Source organism: Chenopodium quinoa, unplaced genomic scaffold (assembly GCF_001683475.1).
Source record: "Chenopodium quinoa cultivar QQ74 unplaced genomic scaffold, ASM168347v1, whole genome shotgun sequence".
NCBI classification, from domain to species: Eukaryota; Viridiplantae; Streptophyta; class Magnoliopsida; order Caryophyllales; family Amaranthaceae; genus Chenopodium; species Chenopodium quinoa.
Genome location: NW_018742205.1, coordinates 713,078 through 730,240, shown reverse-complemented (window position 1 = coordinate 730,240; position 17,163 = coordinate 713,078). Strand labels below are relative to the sequence as shown.

Sequence of the window (17,163 nt, the reverse complement as noted above, 5' to 3'; positions counted from 1 at the left end):
CCCCTATGGCAACGGTTCATGAAAACCGTTGCCAACTTAAGTGAGCGCCATTTTTAATATCCCCCTATGGCAACGGTTAACCGTTGCCAATTGATTAATTTATTTTTTTTTTTAAAAAAGGGGGTAGAGTTGGCAACGGTTAACCGTTGCCAATTTAAAAAAAAAACCCCCGGGTTTTTGTATACTACTGTATACTCCCTCATTGCTTGAACTCTCTGTTTTTGCTTTCACCTCCAAAAACGCGCGCCTTCCCTCAGCTCTCCCCTAACCATTCCTCCATTGAAGCTTCCATTGAAGGGTCCATTGAAGCTTTTGCCTCCTCACGCACGTAGTGGGTCTGGGTTTGTTCTTCTCCTCACGCGCACTTAGCTCTTCTCTTCTGCCTCCCTCCATATATGCTTGCATTATTGAAGTATGTAGCAGCTTAGACCTAGCTAGGTAAGTCGTAATAGCGCTCCTCCATTGTTATGGTTTTTGAGGAATTGGTCTTTATTAATATTGACAAGTTTCTTGTAATTGCTAGGGTTTGTCAATAATTGCTACTTAACTCCTCCATTTATACGCGCAAGGCTCAGCTCCACCTCCATTGAACGCATAAGGCTCCCCCTCCACAAATGTAAGGCCTTTTTTAGTTGTTATTGTTGATGTTTATAAGCTGAGAATTGTATTTAGTACAAGCTACATTTACCTATATTTCTAAATTGTTATGAGAACTTTATTTATCATCACTAATAAAGTTGAGAATTTTATTTTGTTTATAGGATAAAATAGTCCTTTTTATTTAAGAGAACAAAGTTGAGAGTTTAGGGTTTAGGGTTTAGGGTTTGAATATACTTTTCTTCATGAGTTGCTTCTCACTATATATATGCGTGTTTCAGGCTAAGAAATTGGTTTCAAGGGCTTCTAGGGTAAGATCATCAGTTTGGAGAGTGGGCGGAAAACATCCTGGTATCTTACTCTGTCTGTCCTTGTTCTTGCTCACTAATATCATTCTTATCTTTTCCCTTTATCTGGTTTTCTATTTGTGTTCTATATAGGTTACAATAAAAAAGATTATCAGGAATTTTTGGGCGAAGCATAGACCTTGGCATTGACCTTCTATTTGAGAGTGTTGAGCCTTTATAGGTACTCAGGTATATATATATAACTTTATGTGCTTTAAATAAGTTCTTGGTTGCACATTTTTGTGGAGATGGTGTGTGATATAACTTTAGTGCATCTTCTATCATGATGTGTGATTAATCCATTGTTTTTTTAATTGATTGCATGTATCATCATATGCCTAGATACCCGTTCAAGGCTTTCTCATTAGGAGAAAGTCTTGAATAGTCCCCGGTTGGGACTGTTCTTGAACGTTTACTCTCACTTAGGTGGTAGATGTATGTCCTTTTTTTTCGATTTTAAGGAACATCTTGGCTTACCATTTCCTCGATCACCATGTTCTCTGGGTACATATGTGGGTAAGTAATTACCTACGTCGTGTACTTGGAGAACTGGGGGGAAATGCTGCCGGATTTTCCTTAAAATTGGAAATCTGACATACATTCACTAGTGAGAGTAAACGTTCAAGGATGAGTTAGGTTGGAGTGATAAGGACCCTTTGGAAGCATATATGCATTTTTGTATCTATATGAATGTTATATGCATGTTGTGTGTTTGAATTTGATTAATATATATAATAGATGTAGCAATTATACATTATTTATAATATGTTGCCATGTTTAGAGACAATTTACTTAATGGAGAAGGATCGTGGATGGATGTATGGTAGACGTGATACATTGGAATTCTTTAATGGGGTTCAAGAGTTTTGCGAGACGATTTCATCTTATCAGCGCAGAATGGGTTTCGAGTGCCTCTATTGTCCTTGTGTTGATTGTAATAATGTGAAGGTGGTCAATAGTGTTGATATCATTAGAGATCATGTAGTTTGTCGTGGGTTTAGGGTTAAATATCATGTGTGGATTTGGCATGGTGAATAAGGAGAGTACAGTGGGGATGTTATTGGGTATGATGTGCATGATGATAAAAGCAATGATATCCGTGTGGACGAGGAATACAAGAATGATGAACATATTGTTGATGATGGTGCTGAGGAGGGATTTGAGGATGATCATGTGGATGAGGTTGAGGATGAAGGTGTGGATGAGATGATGCGTGGTTTTGAAGGTGACGTGTTTGAGTCATTATTGGAGGCTTCTAAAAAGCCTTTGTATCCTGGGTGCCAAAAATACTCCAAACTAAGTGCCGTGCTAACGCTTTTTAACATTAAGTCGAAGCATGGGTGGACGGACAATAGTTTTACTTCCTTGTTGAGCGTGTTAAGTGAGATGTTGCCCGATGGGAATGAAATTCCAAAGTCTTACTATTACGCTAAGAAGCTCATGTGTCCATTTGGTTTGGAGTATAAGAAGATACATGCATGTCCTAATGATTGTATTCTTTACCGAAATGAATATGAACAATTGGAGGAGTGTCCACGATGCAAGAAGTCGCGCTACAAGCGCAAGAGTTGCAATGCTTGTACGAAGGGACCTCCTGCTAAGGTGTTATGGTATCTTCCCATAATTCCAAGGTTTAAGAGTCTGTTCTCTTTACCAAAAGACGCTAAAAACTTGAGGTGGCATGCAGAGGGAAGAAAGAAAAACAGAATGCTGAAGAATCCAGCCGACTCCCCGCAATGGAAGAACCTTGATATGAAGTTTGGGGAATTTGGTGACGAAGTCAGAAATTTAAGGCTTGGTTTGTGCACGGACGGGATGAATCCATTTGGCACTCTTAGTACCCAGCACAACACATGGCCGGTACTTTTAGTGATCTACAATTTGCCTCCTTGGTTGTGCATGAAACGGAAATATGTAATGCTTTCACTTTTGATATCAGGGCCAAGGCAACCTGGAAACGACATAGATGTGTATCTTGGGCCACTGGTTGATGATTTGAGAAAGATGTGGGACGAAGGGGTTTCCGTGTTTGATGCTCATAAGAATAAGATGTTCACATTGCGTGCAGCTCTTATGTGGACCGTTAATGATTTTCCTGCATATGGCAACTTGTCTGGGTATAAGAATAAAGGGAAAAAGGCATGTCCCATTTGTATTAATGATACGCCAAGCAGACGCCTTGATCATTCTCTCAAAGAGGTGTATTTTGAGGACAAGAAGGTTGCTCAGGCGCGATCACCCGTACCGTCGGCAGAAAAAGGCTTTCGATGGGACAGTGGAAGAGGGGACTGCTCCTAGGCCACTAATTGATGAGGAGGTTTACGCTCGGGTTAAGGGTGTACGAACATTATTTGGGAAATCTGAAAAAGCGGCGGAATCAGTTGCTCTCTTTAAAAAAGAATCAATCTTTTGGTTGCTCCCGTACTGGAAAGAACATGACGTTAGGCACTGTCTTGATGTAATGCATATAGAGAAGAATGTGTGTGACGCTCTTGTGGGAACGCTGATGAATATTCAAAACAAGACAAAGGACGGAAAGGGTGCACATTTAGATTTGGAAAAGATGGGGGTGCGTCAAGAATTGTGGGTTCAGCAAAGGTTTAGTAAGGGAAAGGAACATGAAAAGGAAAAAGAAATGGGTTCGAAAAAGGGAAAGGAGAAGAGCAAGGGAAAGGGAAAGGCTGCGGATGCGTCGAAGAAGAAAAATGAGGGAAAAGCCAAGGAGGGGAAGGCCTACTTACCTCCGGCTTGCTACACATTGTCAAGGGTAGAAAAACGGATGTTTTGTGCATGTCTGTATGGAATTAAGGTTCCATCAGGGTACGCATCTAACATGAAAAGATTTGTATCCTTAAATGGAGAATTGAAGCTGACAAGTATGAAATCCCATGATTATCATGTTCTGATGCAAGTTTTTCTACCAATTGCAATACGTGGTATTTTACCAAAGCACGTGAGGGAAGCTATTACAAGCCTCTGTTCGTTTTTCAATACAATATGTAGCAAAGTGCTTGATCCTTGTACACTTGATGCTTTACAGGCGGATGTGATTGTGACTTTGTGAAAATTTGAGATGTACTTCCCACCCTCGTTTCTCGACATAATGGTGCATTTGATTCTTCATTTGGTGCGTGAGATTAAGTTGTGCGGTCCAGTGTTCATGAGGTGGTGCTATCCTTTTAAAAGACACATGGGTACATTGCAAGATAAAGTTAGGAATCGGGCTCACTCGGAAGGAAGTATGATTCAAGGGACCGTGGCCGAGGAGATTGGTAATTTTGTGGCCGACTATATAGCCGTTGCTGAACCTATTGGAATTCCTACTTCTCGACATGAAGGGAGACTTGATGGTCATGGCACAATCGGATCAAAACGAATGTCACCTGATCGAGAGAAGTTCTTACAAGCACACCTATATGTGTTGCACCATGTTGCAGATGTTCACCCATATTTAGACGAGCACATGGCTAGTTTGCGTGATGAGTTTCCGTCGAAAGGTGAGAGAGCACTGATGCACTTACACAATAAGAAGTTTGTGAGTTGGTTTCGTGATCGAGTGATGGGTGGAATGGATGAGGGTGTTACACCTACAGTAAGGTGGCTTGCTTATGGTCCTAGGGATGATGTTCGCTCATTTGAGGGATATGACATAAATGGGTACACATTTTGGACTGAGCGTCAAGATTTAAAATCATCCTCGACCCAAAACAGTGGTGTAACGGTTGTGGCATCGTCAAGGGAGTTTGCAAGTGCTAAGGATAAATCACCCGTTGATGCAGAGTTGTCATACTACGGTCGAATTCAAGAAATATGGGAGCTTGATTATTGTGACTTCACGATTGCTCTTTTCCGGTGTAAGTGGGTTGATAATATCAGGCGTAACGTCAAATTTGATGACTTTACTCTTGTAGATCTTGGCAACCTGAATGATAGTGCGGAACCATTCATCCTTGCATCTCAAGCTAAGCAGGTGTTTTACGTATCTGACCCTGCCGACTCAAAATGGTCTATTGTGCTAGCCGGCAAAAGAAGAATCCTTGGCGTTGGAGATGTCGAGGATGAGGAAGAATATGATGCCTTTGATGACTCGGCACATTTCACTGTTCCTAGACCTGCTGTGCCAAATGAGATAGACGACCAAGCCAATTACATGAGATCAGACCACGATGAAGGAATATTAGATTGAGGTACTGTATATTTTCTGTTAGTTTGAATTACAGGCGTAGAAAGAATTAAAAAATCACATTTTAGGTGAAAATGAATGAAATTGTTGAATTTCTTGCCCATTTTTCTTATATTCTTTATAATGAATAAAGTAACTTGCTTCACCATTTTCTATGTTTATTTGTATTATAATTCAGCAATTTATATAAGATTATAAGTTTACCTTACAATTCAGCAGCTAATAACGTGTTATGTTTGTAATGACAAGTTTTAACATCTAATGGCGGACGATCAATACCGTGTTCGAGTAGAGGATGTTGAATCTAATGATGATGATTCATCTAATGATGGGGACCAGCTGTATGATGTGAACAAGGAACCTGTTATAGGTGAGCCAGAAGATCAGGCGCAAGATGTATTGGAGAGAATGATAGATGAGTTTGAAATTGCGGCTGAGCAAGCGCCTCCAATCGATAATGCCATTATGGAGTCGTTTCGGGAGGATCAAAGTGGAGGGGGGGTGCAGGCACCAGCGAAGAAAAAGATGAGGGGTCCGACGACAGTTTTCAAGAAACCTGTCGGTCCTATGGTCTTGGAGTATGACAGGGTAGGCCAACCCTCAGGTAAATGGCAACGTCAGTATGCTGGTCAAGTTGGGATTTGTGCGCGCAAAATCCCCATTACGCTTCGTATGAGCGACGTACCTACAGGCTTGATTGACACGTTTTGGAATGATACCAGAGTAAGTTTTTTTTATTCCACATTATTTATAAACAATTTCAATTTATTGTTATGTTATGGGCAAACTAATAATGTTTGTTATTTGTGCTTGCAGAGTCTATTTAACATTCCAAATGAGTACGCCAAGCGAAGGGTGTTTGAATCCTTACTTGCGGCAAGATTCAGAAGCTTCAAGTGTTACTTAGTTCGTCGGTTTATCACAAAGAAACTTGTGAGGAAACCAAAGAACAAGAAAGGAGATGCCAGTGATGATGATGTCATCGATGAAGAGAAACTCCCATGGCAAATATGGCCTAGCATATCGAAGGATGATTGGGAAGCTTTCGTTCTTCAAAAATGTAAAAAAGAAGAAATTGTAAGTTTAAAGAACTCTGATGAAAATTGTGTTGTAATTTATCGTCTTTTTTATTAGTAATGAAACTAACATATCTTTTTATGTAGGAAATGAGGGAGCAGAATTCCAAGAATGCATTGCAAAAGCAATACCACCATCATATGAGAGCAATGACGTATGATGAATGGAGGGATACATGGGTGAGTGAAGGAGTATACCCCTCTGCTCTTCTAGGGTCCTCCACAGCGCCATCTGACTCCACGACCAGTACTTTGGTGAGTCGTGCTGGGGATTTCTTTTGCTCTATGCATTCGCGGGACAAGAAAACCGGAAAATGGTCCATCAAGGCTCCGGAAACCAAAGAAATGACAGATAAGCTAGTAAGCAACTATGACCCAGTGAACTACATTATTCATTTGCATGTATATCACTTTATATAAACACTTACTTCATGTTGCCATTTTGTTTTTGCTAAAGCTTGAGTACACTGGAGAGCTTGTTGAAGGAAAGCTCGTCCCGACGGTAGAGAAGGACCCCTTCACCTTGGCTATGGGAAAGCCCTACCATCCGGGACGGGTATTAGGTGTTGGGGGGGAGCTTGCTAGGATGGGAGAAGGTAATGGGTCCCGAATATATCAAATCTGGAAGATCCCGAGAAAGTGTGAACTCGCCACAGAACTTCGATGCCACGGTGGCATCAATTAAAGAACAAGTGCGCAATGAGATGCGCGAAGAGTTCAATGCATGGGCGAAGCAAATGAATTTGCCGACCATGCCCTTTTCCTCGACAACACTGGTCGACTCAAGTAGCCACCCACGAAGAGAAGGAGAACAGGAGATAAATGCACGCGAGGAGGTACATGATTAGAATTCAACTCTATAAGTTTTGATATGTTGAGTCACATGGGTACGTTTCTAATTAATGTTTCACTATCAATACACTATTACAGATTGGTACTCCTTCACATGCGTACTCAAGGGGGCTTGATACTCCGACACCTCATGACTTTCCTATTCTACAAGTGATTTTTTACTTACTTTTTTGGATTGTGTTGTGTTTGTGTTGTCGTTGTTGGTGGTGTTGATGGTGATGTTGTTGTTATTCTTTTATAATTGCTGTTTCTAAGATAATGTTGTTGTTCGTTTCAATCAATTTGCAAAGTTCTCCTCGGGATTGCTACACTCCTATTAGCAAATCACGAAAAACCCATGCTCACATTTTCCCGATCTGTGATACTTTGACCTTTAATCTCCTCGATCTTGGTCAAAGTGAGGGCTAACTGTAGACGTCAAAATGTCGCACCCCCAAATAGTTGAGCCTATGATGTTGTGTGGGTTGGTGTGCTATTGTGTTGTTGGTTTTGGTGTTGCTGCCAGCAACAACAGTCAGCAGATCCAACAACAGAAACCAGCAACAGCTTCAACATTCAGTAACAGCAAGCAACAAGGCAGCAAGATCAGCAGCCTGCGCAGTCAGCAGATCAGCAGCCTGTAGTCAGCAGATCAGCAGACCAGCAGATCAGCAGCCTGCAGTCAGCAGATCAGCAGAGCAGCCTCGATCAGCAGCCTGTAGTCAGCAGATCAGCAGGGCAGCAGATTAGCAGCCTGCAGTCAGCAGATCAGCAGACAACAGATCTGTTGCTGGATTTGTGTTGCTGTTGCTCTTCCTTCTCCTTCTCCTTCTCCTTCTATTTCTCATTGGGAAGCCAAAAATGAGGCTGCAGCTGCACTGCAGCAGCGGTGCAGCTGCTGCCCTTTCCGCCCGGTTTTTTTTTTTTTTTTTTTTTTTTTTTTTTTTTTGTGTTTGCACTCGTTTTGGTTTTTTTTTCGTTTTTTTTTTTGCACCTAAGATACTTAGTTATGAATATTTATGTCTTGAAACAACATAAAAAAAGCAATTTTACAAGTTTTAGGTTCATTTCAAGTGTTAATGGTTCAAAATGGGCAAAATGACTTCTAACTTGCCCATTTTTCATGATTTTAGCTCAACGCTTGAATTTAACTCCTATATTACACCTAAGATACTTAGTTATAAATACTTATGTTTGAAACAATATAAAAAAGCAAATTTACAAGTTTTAGGTTCATTTAGAGTATTTACGATTCAAAATGGGCAAAATGACTTCTAACTTGCCCTTTTTTCATGATTTTAGCTCAATGCTTGAATTAACTCCTATATTACACCTAATATAATTAGTTATGAATATTTATGGCTTGAAAAAATATAAAAAAAGCAAATTTACAAGTTTTAGGTTCATTTAGAGTATTTACGGTTCATCTAATGATGGGGACCAGCTGTATGATGTGAACAAGGAACCTGTTATAGGTGAGCCAGAAGATCAGGCGCAAGATGTATTGGAGAGAATGATAGATGAGTTTGAAATTGCGGCTGAGCAAGCGCCTCCAATCGATAATGCCATTATGGAGTCGTTTCGGGAGGATCAAAGTGGAGGGGGGGTGCAGGCACCAGCGAAGAAAAAGATGAGGGGTCCGACGACAGTTTTCAAGAAACCTGTCGGTCCTATGGTCTTGGAGTATGACAGGGTAGGCCAACCCTCAGGTAAATGGCAACGTCAGTATGCTGGTCAAGTTGGGATTTGTGCGCGCAAAATCCCCATTACGCTTCGTATGAGCGACGTACCTACAGGCTTGATTGACACGTTTTGGAATGATACCAGAGTAAGTTTTTTTTATTCCACATTATTTATAAACAATTTCAATTTATTGTTATGTTATGGGCAAACTAATAATGTTTGTTATTTGTGCTTGCAGAGTCTATTTAACATTCCAAATGAGTACGCCAAGCGAAGGGTGTTTGAATCCTTACTTGCGGCAAGATTCAGAAGCTTCAAGTGTTACTTAGTTCGTCGGTTTATCACAAAGAAACTTGTGAGGAAACCAAAGAACAAGAAAGGAGATGCCAGTGATGATGATGTCATCGATGAAGAGAAACTCCCATGGCAAATATGGCCTAGCATATCGAAGGATGATTGGGAAGCTTTCGTTCTTCAAAAATGTAAAAAAGAAGAAATTGTAAGTTTAAAGAACTCTGATGAAAATTGTGTTGTAATTTATCGTCTTTTTTATTAGTAATGAAACTAACATATCTTTTTATGTAGGAAATGAGGGAGCAGAATTCCAAGAATGCATTGCAAAAGCAATACCACCATCATATGAGAGCAATGACGTATGATGAATGGAGGGATACATGGGTGAGTGAAGGAGTATACCCCTCTGCTCTTCTAGGGTCCTCCACAGCGCCATCTGACTCCACGACCAGTACTTTGGTGAGTCGTGCTGGGGATTTCTTTTGCTCTATGCATTCGCGGGACAAGAAAACCGGAAAATGGTCCATCAAGGCTCCGGAAACCAAAGAAATGACAGATAAGCTAGTAAGCAACTATGACCCAGTGAACTACATTATTCATTTGCATGTATATCACTTTATATAAACACTTACTTCATGTTGCCATTTTGTTTTTGCTAAAGCTTGAGTACACTGGAGAGCTTGTTGAAGGAAAGCTCGTCCCGACGGTAGAGAAGGACCCCTTCACCTTGGCTATGGGAAAGCCCTACCATCCGGGACGGGTATTAGGTGTTGGGGGGAGCTTGCTAGGATGGGAGAAGGTAATGGGTCCCGAATATATCAAATCTGGAAGATCCCGAGAAAGTGTGAACTCGCCACAGAACTTCGATGCCACGGTGGCATCAATTAAAGAACAAGTGCGCAATGAGATGCGCGAAGAGTTCAATGCATGGGCGAAGCAAATGAATTTGCCGACCATGCCCTTTTCCTCGACAACACTGGTCGACTCAAGTAGCCACCCACGAAGAGAAGGAGAACAGGAGATAAATGCACGCGAGGAGGTACATGATTAGAATTCAACTCTATAAGTTTTGATATGTTGAGTCACATGGGTACGTTTCTAATTAATGTTTCACTATCAATACACTATTACAGATTGGTACTCCTTCACATGCGTACTCAAGGGGGCTTGATACTCCGACACCTCATGACTTTCCTATTCTACAAGTGATTTTTTACTTACTTTTTTGGATTGTGTTGTGTTTGTGTTGTCGTTGTTGGTGGTGTTGATGGTGATGTTGTTGTTATTCTTTTATAATTGCTGTTTCTAAGATAATGTTGTTGTTCGTTTCAATCAATTTGCAAAGTTCTCCTCGGGATTGCTACACTCCTATTAGCAAATCACGAAAAACCCATGCTCACATTTTCCCGATCTGTGATACTTTGACCTTAATCTCCTCGATCTTGGTCAAAGTGAGGGCTAACTGTAGACGTCAAAATGTCGCACCCCCAAATAGTTGAGCCTATGATGTTGTGTGGGTTGGTGTGCTATTGTGTTGTTGGTTTTGGTGTTGCTGCCAGCAACAACAGTCAGCAGATCCAACAACAGAAACCAGCAACAGCTTCAACATTCAGTAACAGCAAGCAACAAGGCAGCAAGATCAGCAGCCTGCGCAGTCAGCAGATCAGCAGCCTGTAGTCAGAAGATCAGCAGACCAGCAGATCAGCAGCCTGCAGTCAGCAGATCAGCAGAGCAGCCTCGATCAGCAGCCTGTAGTCAGCAGATCAGCAGGGCAGCAGATTAGCAGCCTGCAGTCAGCAGATCAGCAGACAACAGATCTGTTGCTGGATTTGTGTTGCTGTTGCTCTTCCTTCTCCTTCTCCTTCTCCTTCTATTTCTCATTGGGAAGCCAAAAATGAGGCTGCAGCTGCACTGCAGCAGCGGTGCAGCTGCTGCCCTTTCCGCCCGGTTTTTTTTTTTTTTTTTTTTTTTTTTTTTTTTTTTGTGTTTGCACTCGTTTTGGTTTTTTTTTTTCTTTTTTTTTTTTTGCACCTAAGATACTTAGTTATGAATATTTATGTCTTGAAACAACATAAAAAAAGCAATTTTACAAGTTTTAGGTTCATTTCAAGTGTTAATGGTTCAAAATGGGCAAAATGACTTCTAACTTGCCCATTTTTCATGATTTTAGCTCAACGCTTGAATTTAACTCCTATATTACACCTAAGATACTTAGTTATAAATATTTATGTTTGAAACAATATAAAAAAGCAAATTTACAAGTTTTAGGTTCATTTAGAGTATTTACGATTCAAAATGGGCAAAATGACTTCTAACTTGCCCTTTTTTCATGATTTTAGCTCAATGCTTGAATTAACTCCTATATTACACCTAATATAATTAGTTATGAATATTTATGGCTTGAAAAAATATAAAAAAAGCAAATTTACAAGTTTTAGGTTCATTTAGAGTATTTACGGTTCAAAATGGGCAAAATGACTTCTAACTTGCCCATTTTTCATGATTTTAGCTCAATGCTTGAATTAACTCCTATATTACACCTAAGATACTTAGTTATGAACATTTATGGCTTGAAACAATATAAAAAAAAGCAAATTTACAAGTTTTAGGTTCATTTAGAGTATTTACGGTTCAAAATGGGCAAAATGACTTCTAACTTGTCCTTTTTTCATGATTTTAGCTCAATGCTTGAATTAACTCCTATATTACACCTAAGATACTTGGTTATGAACATTTATGACTTGAAACAATATAAAAAAAGCAAATTTACAAGTTTTAGGTTCATTTAGAGTATTTACGGTTCAAAATGGGCAAAATGACTTCTAACTTGCCCATTTTTCATGATTTTAGCTCAACGCTTGAATTTAACTCCTATATTACACCTAAGATACTTAGTTATGAACATTTATGGCTTGAAACAATATTAAAAAAGCAAATTTACAAGTTTTTAGGTTCATTTAGAGTATTTACGGTTCAAAATGGGCAAAATGACTTCTAACTTGCCCACTTTTCATGATTTTAGCTCAATGCTTGAATTAACTCCTATATTACACCTAAGATACTTAGTTATGAATATTTATGGCTTGAAACAATATAAAAAAAGCAAATTTACAAGTTTTAGGTTCATTTAGAGTATTTACGGTTCAAAATGGGCAAAATGACTTCTAACTTGCCCATTTTTTCAATGATTTTAGCTCAATGCTTGAATTAACTCCTATATTACACCTAAGAAACTTAGTTATGAATATTTAAATGAAGTATCTTCCTAATGTGTGCAGGAAGAGACCCGTTGTGAACTTCTTCACCCGGGCGAATCATATGATGGACCTTTGAATGTTGTTGCCTATGGTAGTGCACAACCGGCCGAACAAGGTACGGTCCATTTGCGACCTCTTCTGCCTGAGCATTATTCTGTTGGGATCCATTCTGTGGTTCTTGGGTTCGAGGACATCTTAATACCTGTGCCCGTGGAGGAGGATAAGTTCACTACACTCTGGGCAGCAAAAGGTAGTTTTGTGCAATGGCCATCTGCTTGGATACGGTTGATGAACCAGGTAATTAAGATTTAGATTTCACGCTTTAATCTATACCCGATTTTCTTCCCAAGAGTTGGATGGAAATCTTTTCTAACCATTTGTGTTATTTGTCTTATTAGCCATCGAGGAAAAGCCAAACTCCAAAGAAGAGGGTGGAGGGGCCAAAGGAGAGGAGTGAACATGGCTCGGTGAGTGGAAAAGCGTCGATGAAGGCAAGCTCACGAGGTTCAGTTACGCAAGCTACTCCATTAGTTGAAGACACGGTGCTTCAATCGCTATCTCAGGAGTTAGCTTATTTTCACAACCGTGTTTGCGTGTTGCCTAATTACAGCCCCATCCAAATTCAACTTCCTAAGGAAATGTTCCACTACGATGATGATGCAATGGCATGGCTATTCAAAGAAGATGTGAAGGAATTTCTAAGTGGTGCAATGCTTAACATTTCCCTCATTCAAATATGCATGAGGTAATTCAACTGGTACTTCAATTTATGTTATATAGTTTAGTGGTGTTTGTCGTTTGGTTTTCGATTAACATTTTGTTATCATGCATGCAGAGCACTCCAGGAGCAAATATGGGAGCTTGAATCTCCTTGTCAAGTTGGGTGGTTATGCCCTGAGCAGATGCCCACTGCTAGAATCTTAGGCAACTCCGCTGACGTGTTGTACTATGGTGAACGGGGTATCAGGCAATCAGTGAGTGCGGGAGACAAGTTTATATTCGTCCCGTATAATGAGAAGTACGCCTGATTATGCCTAGTCAAGCTCATTTGTTTTCCCAGTTTTATTTGTTGTAATAGGCTAACTATTGATTTGTTTGTCTCGTGTGTAGTTATCATTGGACCCTACTTGTGATTTTGTGTTTCCAGTAACACAATCTTCTACTTTGATTCTGCTCAGTTACCTCAAGTAAGAAAGCGTCTCGTGAGGTCCATACTACAAAAGTAAGTATCTAGTTTGTTTCAATTCTTGTTATTGATTTTCATATCTTAACTCATATGTATTGATTATACTTGAATCAAATTTGAACTTATTACTTTGATTTTTTGTAGTAACATGAAGAAGATAAATCCTCGATCTCCTCGAGGTCCTACACGGAAAGCACCCAAGGTAATTCACCCATGATGTTGTGATTTTCTTACTTTACAATGCTTAAGATGTTGCTTATTTGCTATGCATTTTGATTCATGTGCTTTGTTCCTCATGCTAGTGCGCACAACAGCAAAACGGAGTTGACTGTGGCCTATACGTGATGAGATTCATGTATGACATAGTGATGAGTCATTGTACAGACACACGTCAGCTTGAAGAGGTATGCCATTTTGGTTGAAATTGCGTCCCTAAACCTCTTACTTGCTCTTTTTTTTGTAATCTCAAGCATTAGGAACCTATAACTAAGTGATTATTACATGTTTTAACTAGTTATAATATCAATAGACAAGAAATATAGAAAAAAAGGCATCCTACTAGCCAAAATGACCTTACTTGAGCCATTTGGTTGAAATTGCGTCCCAAAACCTCTTACTTGCTCTTTTCTTGTAATCTCAATAATTAGGCACCTATAACTAAGTGATTATGACATGTTTTAACTAGTTATGAGTTCAATAGACAAGAAATATAGAAAATAGGCATCCTAGTAGCCAAAATGGCCTTACTTGAGCCATTTTGGTTGAAAGTGCGTCCCAAAACCTCTTACTTGCTCTTTTCTTGTAATCTAAAGTATTAGGCACCTATAAATAAGTGATTATGACATATTTTAACTAGTTATGAGTTCAATAGACAAGAAATATAGAAAATAGGCATCCTAGTAGCCAAAATGGCCTTACTTGAGCCATTTTGGTTGAAATTGCGTCCCAAAACCTCTTACTTGCTCTTTTCTTGTAATCTCAAGCATTAGACACCTATAACTAAGTGATTATGACATTTTTTTAACTAGTTATGAGTTCAATAGACAAGAAATATAGAAAATAGGCATCCTAGTAGCCAAAATGGCCTTACTTGAGCCATTTTGGTTGAAATTGCGTCCCAAAAACCTCTTACTTTGCTCTTTTCTTGTAATCTCAAGCATTAGGCACCTATAACTAAGTGATTATGACATGTTTTAACTAGTTATGAGTTCAATAGACAAGAAATATAGAAAATAGGCATCCTAGTAGCCAAAATGGCCTTACTTGAGCCATTTTGGTTGAAATTGCGTCCCAAAACCTCTTACTTGCTATTTTCTTGTAATTTTATTCCTTAGTCACATATAACTAAGTAATAATGTCATGTTATTATTATGAGTAAGCTAAGTATGAGTTCACTTACGTTTTGTGTATTATTCCAAGTTTTGTTCGGGTCATTACTACTAACTAACCCCAATTATTATTAATTCACTTCTACTAACTCACGTTTTGTGTATTCTAAGTTTTGCAAGGGGCAAACGGGACAGCCATACACGAGCGAGGAACTCCATGTAATTCGAGAGATGTTGGCGACCTACATCACATTTAATTTGTAAATATCGTTTACTAGCTAGCTACTTCATCAATTCTAGCCTTGGCTTACTAATTATGTACTATACATTATTATAACTAATTAAAATTGTTTGTAGGTAACATGAAACATTTTTCATATATATATATATATATATCATCTCTTGCGATTGTTATTATTATTTATATTTTATTATTAATAATACTAATTATTGTTACTATTATCATAATAATAATTATTATTATTACTATTATAATATTAATAATTATTATCATTAATATTAATATTATAATAATATTAATTATTATTATTAATATTAATATTATAATATTAATAATATTGCAGCAAAAAAAACAAAAAAACAGGTCAATGGCAATGGTTAACCGTTGCCAATATTTTTTTAAAAAAAGGGCGCCATTGTATTTGGCAACGGTTAACCGTTGCCAACTCAAGCAATTAGCAACGGTTAACCGTTGCCAATTATTTTTAAAAACAAAAAAAAGGGCGCCATGTTCAATGGCAACGGTTAATCGTTGCCAATTGCTTGAGTTGGCAACGGTTTTGAACCGTTGCCAATTATTTTGGAATTTGGCAACCTTCAAATACGCAACGGTTCAAAACCGTTGCCTTTGGGGGGGTTTGAACCGTTGTCAATTTGCTCTTTTCGTGTAGTGTTCATGGAGAGATACCTACGGGAAATCAGCTCCAAACTCTCAATGATCCATCCATTTATGGACACAATGCAGGATTACGTGGAGATCCATTGCCAAACAAATGCGGAGGCAAACATGGAAGACAACATCAACCAGATGAAGAAGAGGAAGAGGTAGAAAGCACCCTTGAAAAGGTGATGTTCTACATCGTTTGTAATGCTCGGCTTTGCAACTGGATTTTGGGGAGTCGTAGGAAGTTTGTTGTACAGCAGGACATGGAGGCACGCTCTCTTCCGACGTGTGGAATATGTCACTGATTTCTTGTATGTTCAAGTTGTTGTAAGGATCAAGAGGCTCAATTAACATCTATTATATATTCGCCAAACACTATCATAATAGCAATAAAAGATGGTTAAAGTTGATAAAAAAAAGTCAAATGTGTCAATTATTGTAGAACGGATAAAATATAACGCCGAAGGTAGCGGATGGCCTATCATGGATTCATGGCAGTAATGTGGTGATAATGAAAGTGGCAAACCAGCCATACCATAAAATGCTAAGATTACAAATCCTAAATGAATTATAGTGTAGTCAAACACATGTATAATATGTAAACACATGTATGTACACCCACTTATATAAAAAGGAAAGATACATGAAAGTTAGTCTGGTTAGAGATAGAACTAGGAAGTCTTCTCTAACTTTCGTGTATAATGTAGATTATTAGATGCAGAATATCCAAGTAATCATAGTCTTTACATGTATTTCTAAGCACTAATTACACTAGTATGGATGCTAATTTGAAGCCCAAAAAAATTGGTTTAATAGTGGACTATTTGGCTAATAAACTTTTTTCTCTTGGATTGAACCATTTTGTCACACTTTTTGGGCTATGGTATTATTTTACTTTCACATTGAAATGCTAATTCACTGCAAAGTGCAAATATCTAAAGTAAATTCCAATTAAATATTTCTCAAGGTAAATGCATACTTTATTTGGGAAACTAGACTACATAATAAGATCACAATTTTTTAAGATGTACTCTGTAACATTAGTAGCATAGAATAATTTAGTGGGAGGTTGGGATTGAAATTCTTAAGTTACAAGGGAATCTTAGGGTATTACCATTGCTGGCTTGAAATATACTTCATATATATCTGGCTGTTATGCGTAACATCGACTAACACCTTATCATTATAGGGAAACTAATGCCAATTTATCGCAGTACTCCATATAGTTATGCATTTTTTTTTTATGCCATGTGAAATATCTATTATGACATATTTCCAAAAAATAAAAATAAAAAAATAACTAAGTAATTCAATCTGAACTTTATGTGATACGATCGCTCAATCATACGAGCAGTAATTACTCCGTATTATGCTTGGTTATAACAACTGTACCTCTCAACAATGAACAATCTTCAAACATTTCAAGAATAGCCATGAAATATTGAAATGTGACCAAAAGTAATACATGCTGTAATAA

At 38.6% G+C, this 17,163-nt stretch overlaps 1 protein-coding gene and 1 long non-coding RNA gene across 2 annotated transcripts; both read left to right on the top strand.

Moving 5' to 3' along the window:
• The first annotated feature begins 126 nt into the window (after positions 1 to 126).
• On the top strand, positions 127 to 5,842 carry LOC110725452. Its single transcript, XR_002512164.1, has 4 exons — positions 127 to 616; positions 879 to 948; positions 1,038 to 1,133; positions 5,377 to 5,842. It is a non-coding gene; the product is annotated as an uncharacterized LOC110725452 (long non-coding RNA).
• Positions 5,843 to 9,549: 3,707 nt separating this feature from the next.
• Positions 9,550 to 10,412, top strand: LOC110725441. Its single transcript, XM_021904924.1, has 3 exons — positions 9,550 to 9,575; positions 9,673 to 10,050; positions 10,145 to 10,412. Exons 1-3 carry the CDS (start codon positions 9,561 to 9,563, stop codon positions 10,277 to 10,279), a joined length of 528 nt encoding a protein of 175 aa, XP_021760616.1. The 5' UTR covers positions 9,550 to 9,560; the 3' UTR covers positions 10,280 to 10,412.
• Positions 10,413 to 17,163: the final 6,751 nt, after the last annotated feature.

Bases quoted from the DNA above. Each gene is read 5' to 3' on its own strand.
- LOC110725441 (XM_021904924.1), top strand. The intron at 10,051-10,144 runs GTACATGATTAG...ACACTATTACAG, and splicing joins AGATAAATGCACGCGAGGAG to ATTGGTACTCCTTCACATGC.